General features: G+C 42.8%; 1 protein-coding gene across 1 annotated transcript in view; it reads right to left on the bottom strand.

Moving 5' to 3' along the window:
* LOC117057138 (dynein heavy chain 11, axonemal-like) overlaps positions 1-13,273 on the bottom strand; it is a 205,127-nt gene that overhangs the window by 1,366 nt on the left and 190,488 nt on the right. The window contains exons 64-66 of the mRNA XM_033167945.1: positions 8,511-8,626; positions 2,598-2,710; positions 108-248 (exon numbers count right to left, since the gene is read on the bottom strand). Of these exons, the coding sequence (XP_033023836.1) occupies positions 108-248; positions 2,598-2,710; positions 8,511-8,626 (370 nt within the window). The remainder of the gene's footprint in view (positions 1-107; positions 249-2,597; positions 2,711-8,510; positions 8,627-13,273) is intronic.

Raw genomic sequence — 13,273 nt, 5'->3', positions numbered from 1 at the left:
GTTCTGTTTTTAAAAATAATGCCTTAGCCAGAAGCTTTTCAGATAAACATCCCATAGCTTCTAATGGCACCATTTTTAAGCAGTTGCAAATCCTCAAAGTCACTTACCTTCCAAGTACAAGCCGTGTATGTATGCCCCTTCTCTAGCAGGCTGCGTAAACTCCTCTTTGTACTTTTTGGTGACGTCCACCGTTATGTGCATCTTATCCAGAGGCCATTCGTTTTTATGGGCGAGGCTCTGCATGACAGCTGAAATAAAAGTGTGGAGACGCCATAATGAGTTGAGCAGTAAAGTGAGGAAGAGCACAAGCTCCACATGGCTGATGTTGCCTGGGTTCATTCCTAGAATGTCAAGTTAAAAGTAGTCTCGTGGAGCAGGGGGAAGGACAGGTAAAGGTATTGCAACCTAAGAACCAGGGCTCCAATCATAGACACCACTGCAGTAGATTAGGGATGGGGGACCTGCAGCCTTCCAGATGGTGGGCCTCCCTGCTCCCTTCAGCCCCAGTCATTGCAGCCCAGGGGTGTGATGGAGATTCTAGTGTGTCAATATCTGGAGGCCTACAAGTTCCACAAACTCAGTTGGTCTCTAAGGTGCTACTGGAAAGAATTTTTGATTTTGTTTTGACTATGGCAGACCAACCAGCTACCCACCTGTAACAAGTTCCACATCGTTGCCCTAGGTGGACCATAGACTTGACTTGATATATACAGCGGCTTCATAAGATCAATGGAACCAGAAATCATTCCTTTTCGTCTGGTGTGGACAGGTTTAGACCAGCTTTCTTACAAAGTTCAGTGAAAAGGCACAGACCTGGAAAACGCTTCAGAAACGCCACGAAAGGTTTCCGTGCGGCCCTTTGCTTTTTTAGCCTACTAGCAAACATACCAAAACTATGCAGAGAAAGGGTACCAGGCAATGGTGAGGCAGTTGACAAAGATGGCAGCATCTGTGGCATGGCATGTTTGAATAATCCCTGTCCTCCCACAAGAAACTGCCACAGTGAAAGCTTTGCTCTGATACGGCTTTCCACAGGCTGGTTCAGGACAAAAGTCCAAGGGCCAACCACATGTCAATGGGACTGGAGTCAATCAGCATACTTGAGATTCCTTGCAACTGGTAGCCAGAGGCAAACAATGGCTGCTGAACAGAGCCATCTCTAACATAAGGGAGCATTTGACAATCTTACATGCAGTGATGGGATAAGCTGGGCAAGAATTACTGTATTCTTCCATGTGTAAGACGACCCCCTTTTTTTTTTTGAACCCATAATTAAGAAATCTGTATTTTAAACATCAAGCAGAACTACTTTGATATTAACTTAAATATTCAACGTGCCGGTGTATTTAGTACCATGTATTTAAACATCAGTGGCCAGTCAAGGAAGTTGGCCAATATTGTTGAGGTTTTTTGGGTGACTGCACACTAAGTTGTTGAGCTTTTTTCCCCACCGATCACAAGCTCCCCACCCCCACCCGTCGCCACTGATCATGGGCTGCTCATGGCAGAACCTGAACCTGAGCCCAGGCCACCCGCACCAGAGTCAAAGCCCAAACCCCTGTGCGTTCACCATCCGTGTATATGACAACCTCCGATTTTTTAAAACCATTGTCTTACACATAGACAAATAGGGTATTATCATGCCATGTTTCTGAACTTGATGCTTGGGTCTCGGTGCTAAACAGCTGACATTTCCATTGCAAGGTAGGTCTTTTACCATGAAATCTGGGTTTACATTGCAATAATTTGTGGATCAAACACTAAATGCAGATTTGTGGGTGCAAGGGATTGCACCACCCCACAGGGTGCTGAGAGCTGCTTGCACAGGAAATTAAGCTCCAGCCGCCACAACTATCAGAATTAATGCCTATGCTGATTTCAAAATAAAACATTGCTTTGTCCCACAGAGTCTTGAATTAAGCAGCTATGTCTAGAAGCTGAAATACAGCTAAATTGATTATTTGTACCCAAATGGCAAAAAGGTTTTAAACTTGCTTTGGGTAGCTGTCTCTGGAAAGTGGTACCCCCTCCCTTTAAAATAGGAAAGTGCCCAAAACAGCTTATGCTATGTGACATGGAAGTGTGCTATTCAGAGGATTGCAAAAGGTTAAAATAATAAATCTTTCTGGTCCAGCCTAAGACCTTGTGCAAAGTAACTTTTTGGATGCCAACCTATAAACACACACACACACACACACACACCATTTTTCTCACCCCATATTTAAACACACACACACACCTACCTATTATATTTACTAACAGTATTTTAGCTTCTTTGAAATTGCTATTTCCTTTATTTCTCTTTCAATGGCATGTCCTTTGACAACTTCGCATTCAGCCATTATTGAGTGCCCCATGATACAAATACAGTAAACCCTTCGTGAAATAATAATAATAATAAAAATCAATATAGTCACCGACATACTGTGTATTGAGGAAAATAATTGTTTATGGCACACAGCTTAAGCTGTGCTGGTAATCACATTGAAAATACAATATTTATTCATTAGATCAAATTTAATGAAGCCTCCTGGCAGTAATTATAAAAATTACTGTAGCAGTAAATTACTAATGAGTTGTGTGATGTGCTTTCCTACCTGTGAGGAAGGACTGGGGGTTGAAAAAGCCTGATATCCAGACGACACTGGGGAGGGTGAGATCCTGCGCCCAGGAATCGAGCTCACGGCAGCGCAGAAGGAGATCGCTGTACCTTAGCAGCATCGGAAAAAGAAACCAAGATGGAGGCATAGGAATTGGTGGCTTGCAATGGCAATGATAGAATAAGCGTTGTGCTGCCATAAGCACAGTGCAGCCTACGGTAAATACATTTGTACCACACCCTTAGGTCCTTAGATGGAAGATCTGATGGTTCCTACTCCCAGTTCTAAAGTCAATAAAGGGGGAGTGATTCGTATTAGCTTCATCTACCTGTGGAATGACTTCCCGGGCAAAGGGAAGAGAGGGAGGGTCAACTCCACACCAATGTTCCCTCCATCCCGTTGTAGCATATATTGTTTCATAAGCTAGAGGCAGATTCAGAGAAATTGCCTTTTTGTGACAACTGATGCTGCAGGTGGTGAAGATCCAAGCACCAGCCATTTGCACCCCAGCTTAACATACTCCCCACCCACCCCAAATCTGGTCATAATGCTTGACAATTACGGCACGTGATGGAGATACTGTGCTGTGACAGGAACAGGCATACCTCGGACTCAGCTTTTATTTGAAAAGCGCAGTATTTAGGCAATTGGGAAACTTAAGTAAAGACTCATAGAATCATAGAGTTGGAAGGGATCCCAAGGGTCACCTAGTCCAACCCCCTACGATGCGTGATCCAAAAAACTACTACTCAATCAAAAAAAAAGTCAAAGGTGCTCAGAAAATCCTCAACCACATTTCTACACAGCTCAAAACAACATCTCTGTAGCATTCTTGCAACTGCTGAGCTCTACAACTCATACACACACACACACACACACACACACACACACACTCCATAGGGCGCACTGGACCAAAGGGCGCACCTCGTTTTTAGAGGAGGAAACCCAGATTTTTTTTTCTGGTTTTCCTCCTCTAAAAGCCCTGTTTTTTTTGAGGATCAGCTAAAAGTTTAGCAACTTTTTTTGCAAAGGGAAAAGCCCTGGTTTTTTGAGGATCAGCTAAAAGTTTTGCAGCTTTTTTGCAAAGGGGAAAAAGCAAAGCTCCTTTTGCAAAGGGGGAAAAGCAAAGAGGGAAAGCCCCGTTTTTATGGGGTTCAACTTATATTTCTGCAGCTTCTAAAAGAAAGGGAGCCTTTTCTACAGTTTCCAGACAGATAATCTAATCAGCCAGTCACATGTTGCTGGGGAAACAAACAACCTCCCTCTGCAGCACATTCAACAAAGGAGGGCGGAGCTGAAAGGAAGCCAGGACTCTTATATCTCTCCCGATCTCTTGCTGATCAGCTGCAGAGCGGGGTCCTTTCAACACCCCCTTTTCTCTTTGTAAAATAAAAAGCATGATCCTCTTTTGGCCCCTGGGCAATTCAGCTCCAGGGACCACCATTCGCTGAGCACAGACTTTGATGCTGAGATTACTTGGGCATATTTTAAAAATTGACGAGCACATGTTTTCATCCTTAGAGGTATAATTTCCTAAAGGTGGTATTACAGCAAATAAACCAAATGTCCCCTTTATTTTATTCACATTCAAAATATCATTTGCCCAGAGGTTTCTGTTTTCTGCAAAATGTGTGCCTAATAAGATTTGCCAATATATGTTTCTTTGGGGCGATGAGTAAAAAAAAAAAAATCACTACCCATCTGCTGTATGTGTGAATTATAGAGCAGAACCACATCAAATACCAGAGAGTTTCCTCACTTATCCTGCCTCTGAGACACATCCAAGGGTTTGCTGCATTCATTTGGCGTAGGTGGACCTGGTGTCTAATATATTCCTTGAACATATTTATAAAGGATTAACCTGTGCATGGTATTTCTGAAAACTGATTTACCTAAAACACACATTTTATGCCACTTTTCTCCACTTCAACTATCCTTCCTATTTAACTTCAATATTTGTCATTTTTTCCCCCTGAGAGATAATGTGCCTTGCACATTATCAGTATTCCGTCTATGACCCGTGCTTTCCCCCCAAAAGCCAATACTTTTCTGCAGATTACTTGCTCTGTCTGAGTATACCTGCCTACACTGAAAGCATTTGCAAATGGTTTGCAAGTCATTGCTAAGCAAATACCTAGATAACCTATTTTACTCAGACAGAAGTGTCATTTTCAAAGTATAAGGGAATGGTGTTTCATGGGATCTTTTATGGTGCACCGGAACCCTTGCGAGAAGGTTAGACAACATTTCATCAAGCAAATGTTATCCTACATTGTCCAGTGCATATTCCCCTTCACTTTCCTAACTGCACCGAGTCCAATTTTGGAGAAGGCTTTGGTGTGCAAGAACTCCAAATCAACTTGAATTGCACAAGCTGAATTTTCTGGTGTGTGATTGAACCCTACCTGAAAATAAGCCCTCTACTCCTCCTCCTCACCCAGTTTTCTATTTCTCTCTCTCCAACCATTGCCACTGAGTATTCTTAGCTCTCATATTATTGTTGTTATTGTTCTATCTATATTTATTTATATCCCACCTTCTTTCCAAACCAGGACTCAAGGCCACTTACAGACAAAATAGAAAAAGTTACAGACATAGAAAACATAGGCATTAAAAAAAATTATTTAAACACTATTAGAATTAAGATCATATAAAATATCGTTGGGTGTATTGTGTTGTTTTGTATGGGGTGGGGGTATTTGTAATTGGTGTAATTTGGAAAATCCAATAAATTTTTATTAAAAAAATAAAATAAGATCATATAAAATATCTAAAAATGCAGATAATAATAACAAGAAGAAAATAAAAAACCAAAACAGTAGCATTATTAAGTATCTATTTTTCATTCTCCCAGTTACATTGTGTATTTTCACACACATCCTCATTTTTGTCAACTGCTACGTAATGAATTGTTAACATTTGTAAGATGTCCTCTCCAGGGATCCTCACTACATGCAGTTTTCTGGTATTCAAAATCTATTTACATAAGTTCTGGGCTTGTTTTTTCTCCACCGCCTCCAACCCATCACCATGGGCATGAACTATCAGACACCCCACAATAATCAGCAGGTTTTCACTGCCTCAGCCTCCTTTTCCGTGCAGCATTACTGGGGAGGTGAGATAATGGTTCTGCTATGGATGTCATCCTTCCACGTGGCTGAGATGGCACCCTACTAAGGAGCCACATCTTAGGCTGGGCTTCTAAGGTTGAAGGAGAGCTACTTGGTCCAAGTCTGGTTTAAAGACAATGAGCCACGAGAAGGGAGAGTGGCAGGGGCCTGGATCATGCCCATTGGCAGTCAGAAGTTGGACTGCAAACCAAACAGGCGCACAGAGGTCACCTGGCTACAGCCTTGCCCACTATTGGTGAAACAAATTGCTGCGATTATTTCTCAGTTTGCATCTACACATATAAATTATCACATGCAATTCTCATGCAAAACCTCCTTTGGCCTCTTATTTGGTTATGCACAAGTGGCCTCTCCATTTACAGGAGAGAAGGTTCTTCTTGTGGCTAAGTATAATCCAAATAAAAAAGTGAAGGAACAAGTCAACTGAGGAATTTTTGTTTGACTGGGGCTAGCTCAAGAGACTGCAAGAAGATCAAACCTATCCATTCTTAAAGAAATCAGCCCTGAGTGCTCACTAGAAGGACAGATCCTGAAGTTGAGACTCCAGTACTTTAGCCACCTCATGAGAAGAGAAGACTCCCTAGAAAAGACCTGATGTTGGGAAAGATGGAGGGCACAAGGAGAAGGGGACGACAGAGGATGAGATGGTTGGACAGTGTTCTCGAAGCTACTAACATGAGTTTGGCCAAACTGCGAGAGGCAGTGAAGGATAGGCGTGCCTGGCGTGCTCTGGTCCATGGGATCACGAAGAGTCGGACACGACTGAATGACTGAACAACAACAACAACAAGCTCAAGAGATGTTCCCAGTGGATTGTTTTCCCAGACCATCTTAGCCTACTGAAATTCCATCCTAGTAGGCTAGTCTCATTCCATTCTCTATTTTAAAGAACATTTTTCTGGGTTCCTGCAGGTTCTCTGAATTCAGTCTCTGCTAGCTTTGCAGAATCATTGTGGTTTGAGAATCAAAACCCTCCTGGTATTTCTCCCCCTCGTGAAGCTTAATGCTACTTAAGTAAGTCACCATCTTTTTGACAGGTTGCTTCCCCAAGGGGGAATCATCTAAGTGGATGACCATTCAGTATCATAAGACTTCCCCGGGGGGAAATGAATGCCATCTCTCGGAACAGACCACAGCTGGGTTAGTTAAAACAGAGACCACTAAGCAATGCGAAGGGCTATAATGAGCTTCAGAGGCGAATCAGGTGTGGAAATGTTCCCAGGATGCTTTTGCATTGCTTACTGGGATCCTGTTTTCCAACAAACACATGCTAGAAAGGCATGACTTGTGGCTATATTCGCATTCCCCAAGGCCTGCGGCCATCTGCAGAACATGCATTTCCTGAAGCCTCTCGTTCAACCTGAAAACATTGCTTTATGTCAGGGGATTGAGAAAGAACATACCACAGTTGGTTACTGGAAAACTTGCTCCAGCTAACAATTCATCGTGCCGGATCGGTAGGTCAGTTGCTACTCAACGACTGCAATAATTCTTACAGCCTATCGTTGTGATGCATTTGCTGTCCTTACAAAGCTCAACATACAAATTTATCCAGATCCCCCTGCTTCTTGCTGGTCCAACCCTCTTTGAAGTATTGATTAAATGCTAGAGATTTCCACTGTGGTGGGAAATATAATAAAGCAGATTGGACGGGGTGGGTGGGGATGGGGGGGGGATAACAGATTGCCAGTGAAGCATAATGCTTTATGGTTGCGCATTAAATAGCACCAGCAAGTAGCTATATGGAAGACATGTGTGTCTGCAATGGAGAATTGGCAGCTTCAGCATTTCAGCTCCAAACTGAACTCTGGGAGACGTCTCCTTCAAAAGCACGTAAAGTGTAGTACTGATGCCGTATTCTGGATTGTGCAGGCAGAGAACCCTCTTTTAGAGCTGGTGGCATTCCTGTTCTGCCGTGCAATTGTCTATGAATTACCAAAGGCCCAAACCCAGGACAACTGGGTGGTAGGTTTTGTTGCAATAAATGAGTCCTCATGCTTGAAATACGTGTGAGAGAGAGAGAGACAGGGAGGGGTGTTTGTGCAAGTCTGTTTTGAAGCATTTACAAGCTTCCTGGTGACAAAGTTGTGTCTTCTCTCATACTACTAGAACAAAACAGTAGGAGAAGCGTGAGTTGGCTAAAGTCTGAGGAGGTTTCCCCGACCTTTATTAATTTAGAAAAAAAAATTATAGATCACTTAATGAGAAACTATGATATTTGGTGCACACAGAATCATTGAGTGGTGTCCAATGCTATTCCTACTCAGCGTAGACCCATTGAAATCAACAGACATGACTAACAGGTTCATTTATTTCAGTGGGTTTACTCCTATTAGGACTTAGCTGAACTCAGCCCATTATCAATAAAACACAAAACAAATTGAACTTAAAAAACCACCACCTATAATTAAATTATATGACTACTAGACAGGCTTGCTGAAATAAAAAGAAGTTTTCAGTGGGTGTCTAAAACAATATACAGTGGTACCTCGGTTTTCAAGCGTCTCAGAATCTTGGCAGGAGCTGGAACAGAGCAACGGGAGCTCATCCTGTTGCGCAGATTTAAACCGCCAACCTGATCAGCAAGCCCAGGAGGCTCAATGGTTTAGACCACAGCACCACCCGTGTCTATATGTGTGTGTGTGCGCGTGCGCGTGCGCACGCACGCACACACGATTATTTATAAGCAAAAATATTGCCGAGTCTCTCTCTCCCCCGCCACACACTTTTAGCTGCCCATGACAAAGAATCTACCCTGATCTGTTGCCATGAGACTCACCACTGAGCTAGGCTGTAGGTTGATGGATAAGCCAGTTTCATCCAAGTGTCAGGAAGATTATCAAAAAAGAGAGCTGTCTGTAGTTGCTCCATCTCAGCAGAGATTGCCAACTCACCCTAACAAAAGAAAACATTAGTGCGCTATTTGCGTTGCACAAAGAGACTGTGATAAGATGACATGATAAATGATAGAGGGCTTTGTTCCCCCCTACAGTAAAAACACATAAGGTAGCTGAATTGTCGTCAAATGTAAAGAATATCTTGGCTCTTAAAATTGGGGTGAGTTATTTATTAAAAAGAGGTGAAACGATCATGCAAACAGAAGCGGCAGTTTCTGTCTCCTCTTCGTTTCTTAAATATAATTGCGAATATCTGAAGAAAATTATGCACAACAAGCTATGGGTTGGAATCCAGAGTGCTCTCCGCAAATGGAAGGACGACTTCTGTTCACAGAAGCAGACTGAGATCCTGTGGGAAACTCCTTTTTGAGGAAGGAGGGGGTTTTCATTTATCTCCTTTTAAAAAGTATTAACGTATCATCTTTTTTATATATGGCAGCATCGGTGGCTGTATAGTAATAAAACGCCATTAGAAACAGTACAAAACAGTCATTAAAATGAGTGGCCAGCTCTCCTCCTCTGCAGCCCCTGGTAAGACCTCTACACTGCTCCAGAGAGTTCTCAACTCACCACAGCCGCTTTTTAGTAGACAGTGGGGGCTGTAGGAGGGAGGAGTCATCTTCTCTTGGTCCTACCACCCTCACAGACATGCTTGCTAGGGGCATGGGAGAGGGCCTTTTTGGTGGCTGCTGCCAGACGTTGGAACTCCCTCCCCAGAAAAGCCAGTCTGGCTCCCTCCTTGCTGTCCTTCGACTTCCTTGTTCCAACAGGCTTTGGGGAACTTACTGCTTTTAATTAAAGGGCTGGTGCTGTTTTGTATTTACTGTGATTATTTGTATGGTTTTAATAGATTTTATACATGTATGTAGTTTTAATTCTATCCATGTTTAATTGTTTTATAATGATTTTTCCTATGTTTTTAGCGGTTCTTGTTTTTATCTGTAAGCTGCCTTGAGCCCTGTCATGGGAAAAGGTGGGTAGTAATACTACTACTACTACTACTACTACTACTACTACTAATAATAATAATAATAGACAATTGCCACTGCCATCCTTTCTCCAGCAGGAGCATCATGCAAGCAGAGTTTCGCTCACTGGATATTTGGATCCAAACCGTATAGAATAAAATACTCAAAAGGCCAGATTATGTAAAATGTAAGAACCTAAATATAAATATTAATAATCACGAGCTTGCGTTGTTGGCCATTTGAATGCTCCAAATTTAACAACAACAAAATGCATGGCACATAGGCTACCTGTCTCAGAAACCAAGCTTTTTTAAAAAACCTGTGGGAAGACTTTTGATGTGGAGAAGTGTTGGCAGCAGAAAGTCCTGCAAGCTTTGTTCCATGTGCATGAGCAGGTAAGAAACTTGTGGAAGGGAACTGAATTATATCCACAGCATTTATATATTACTTTAGCCACTCATACAAGGGGGTGGGGAGAGAGGAGAGGGATTAAACCCCCCCCCTGGTTTCCCCCTTCCTCCTGCAGCCCCTTGAACCCACAAAAGCAGCCTGATGCCATGATCCCTGTCTCCCCCAGCTTGGCCTTTAGCTTCTGTAAAAGCTTTTAATGTTTTGTGTCATTCTGCTTCTGAGTGCCGCTTGTTTAAGGCTGCTATGGTGCTTAGGGTGAGAGAGTTGTTCCTCCAAGTTTCACAAGTGTTCCATGGCCTTGTGCCTCAATGACATTGCCTTTTCTGACAAAGGCTTGTCTGCTAAACTGCACAGATCAAAGATGGATCAGAGGGGGGGAAGCTGTATACTTAAATTACCACATTGTTACGTTGCTGAACTTTGCCATGTTCAATCCTTGGCAGATGATGTTTGTTTCCTTGGAGTCACAGAATCATTGGAAATTGGAAGGGACCATAAGAGTCATCTAGTCTATCCCCTGAAAAGCAGGAATCTTTTTACCCAATGTGGGTCTCGAACCCACGACCCTGAGATTAAGAGGCTCATGTCTATTGACCGAGCTATCACCACTTCCTGGGTCATTATTGCAACATGAAGACCAGGCTCCGGGTTCAAAGAGATCACTGTACTAAGTAGCTATATGCCATATCCCCAAAAGAACATGCAGATTCCTTCAGGTTTACCAGCTGCCAAAAGTACGGAACTTAATTCACTTTGCTGGGATTTTCTGTCTTCCAATAACTTTGAAAGAGACCTGCGGCCCTTACATCAGCCAAGCCTACTAGAAAATTGAATTTCAAATCCTCATTTGGATGGAAATCACCTTTGCTTTCTTTTGTTGTTGTTCAGTCGTTCAGTCGTGTCCGACTCTTCGTGACCCCATGGACCAGAGTACGCCAGGCACGCCTATCCTTCACTGCCTCTCGCAGTTTGGCCAAACTCATGTTAGTAGCTTCAAGAACACTGTCCAACCATCTCATCCTCTGTCGTCCCCTTCTCCTTGTGCCCTCCATCTTTCCCAACATCAGGGTCTTTTCTAGGGATTCTTCTCTTCTCATGAGGTGGCCAAAGTACTGGAGCCTCAACTTCAGGATCTGTCCTTCTAGTGAGCACTCAGGGCTGATTTCTTTGAGAATGGATAGGTTTGATCTTCTTGCAGTCCACGGGACTCTCAAGAGTCTCCTCCAGCACCATAATTCAAAAGCATCAATTCTACGGCGATCAGCCTTCTTTATGGTCCAGCTCTCACTTCCGTACATTACTACTGGGAAAACCATAGCTTTAACTATACGGACTTTTGTCGACAAGGTGATATCTTTGCTTTTTAAGATGCTGTCTAGGTTTGTCATTGCTTTTCTCCCAAGAAGCAGGCGTCTTCTGATTTCGTGACTGCTGTCACCATCTGCAGTGATCATGGAACCCAAGAAAGTGAAATCTCTCACTGCCTCCATTTCTTCCCCTTCTATTTGCCAGGAGGTGATGGGACCAGTGGCCATGATCTTAGTTTTTTTGATGTTGAGCTTCAGACCATATTTTGCGCTCTCTTCTTTCACCCTCATTAAAAGGTTCTTCAATTCTTCCTCACTTTCTGCCATCAAGGTAGTATCATCAGCATATCTGAGGTTGTTGATATTTTTTCCGGCAATCTTAATTCCAGTTGGGGATTCATCCAGTCCAGCCTTTCGCATGATGTATTCTGCATATAAGTTAAATAAGCAGGGAGACAATATGCAGCCTTGTCATACTCCTTTCCCAATTTTGAACCAATCAGTTGTTCCATATCCAGTTCTAACTGTAGCTTCTTGTCCCACATAGAGATTTCTCAGGAGGCAAATGAGGTGATCCGGCACTCCCATTTCTTTAAGAACTTGCCATAGTTTGCTGTGGTCGACACAGTCAAATGCTTTTGCATAATCAATGAAGCAGAAGTAGATGTTTTTCTGGAACTCTCTGGCTTTCTCCATAATCCAGCGCATGTTTGCAATTTGGTCTCTGGTTCCTCTGCCCCTTCGAAATCCAGCTTGCACTTCTGGGAGTTCTCGGTCCACATACTGCTTAAGCCTGCCTTGTAGAATTTTAAGCATAACCTTGCTAGCGTGTGAAATGAGTGCAATTGTGCGGTAGTTGGAGCATTCTTTGGCACTGCCCTTCTTTGGGATTGGGATGTAGACTGATCTTCTCCAATCCTCTGGCCACTGCTGAGTTTTCCAAACTTGCTGGCATATTGAGTGCAGCACCTTAACAGCATCCTCTTTTAAAATTTTAAATAGTTCAGCTGGAATATCATCACTTCCACTGGCCTTGTTGTTAGCAAGGCTTTCTAAGGCCCATTTGACTTCACTCTCCAGGATGTCTGGCTCAAGGTCAGCAACCACATTTCCTGGGGTGTATGAGACCTCCATATCTTTCTGGTATAATTCCTCTGTGTATTCTTGCCACCTCTTCTTGATGTCTTCTGCTTCTGTTAGGTCCTTTCCACTTTTGTCCTTAATTGTGGTAATCTTTGTACGAAATGTTCCTTTCATATCTCCAATTTTCTTGAATAAATCTCTGGTTTTTCCCATTCTGTTATTTTCCTCTATTTCTTTGCATTGCTCGTTTAGAAAGGCCCTCTTGTCTCTCCTTGCTATTCTTTGGAAATCTGCATTCAATTTCCTGTATCTTTCACGATCTCCTTCGCATTTTGCTTGTCTTCTCTCCCCCGCTATTTGTAAGGCCTCATTGGTCAGCCACTTTGCTTTCTTGCATTTCTTTTTCATTGGGATAGTTTTCGTTGCTGTCTCCTGTATAATGTTACGAGCCTCCATCCACAGTTCTTCAGGCACTCTATCCACCAAATCTAAATCCTTGAACCTGTTCTTCACTTCAACTGTGTATTCATAAGGAATTTGATTTAGATTGAATCTTACTGGCCCGGTGGTTTTTCCTACTTTCTTCAGTTTAAGCTGGAATTTTGCTATAAGAAGCTGATGATCTGAGCCACAGTCAGCTCCAGGTCTTGTTTTTGCTGAGTGTATAGAGCTTCTCCATCTTTGGCTGCAGAGAATATAATCAATCTGATTTCGATGTTGCCCATCTGGTGATGTCCATGTGTAGAGTCGTCTCTTGTGTTGTTGGAAAAGAGTGTTTGTGATGACCAGCTTGTTCTCTTGACAGAACTCTATTAGCCTTTGCCCTGCTTCATTTTGATCTCCAAGGCCAAACTTGCCAGTTGTTCCTTTTATCTC

The sequence above is a fragment of the Lacerta agilis genome, chromosome 1, assembly GCF_009819535.1.
Source record: "Lacerta agilis isolate rLacAgi1 chromosome 1, rLacAgi1.pri, whole genome shotgun sequence".
Lineage (NCBI taxonomy): Eukaryota > Metazoa > Chordata > Lepidosauria > Squamata > Lacertidae > Lacerta > Lacerta agilis.
Note: the sequence above shows the minus strand (reverse complement) of the source record. Positions and strands in the feature narration are given on the sequence as shown.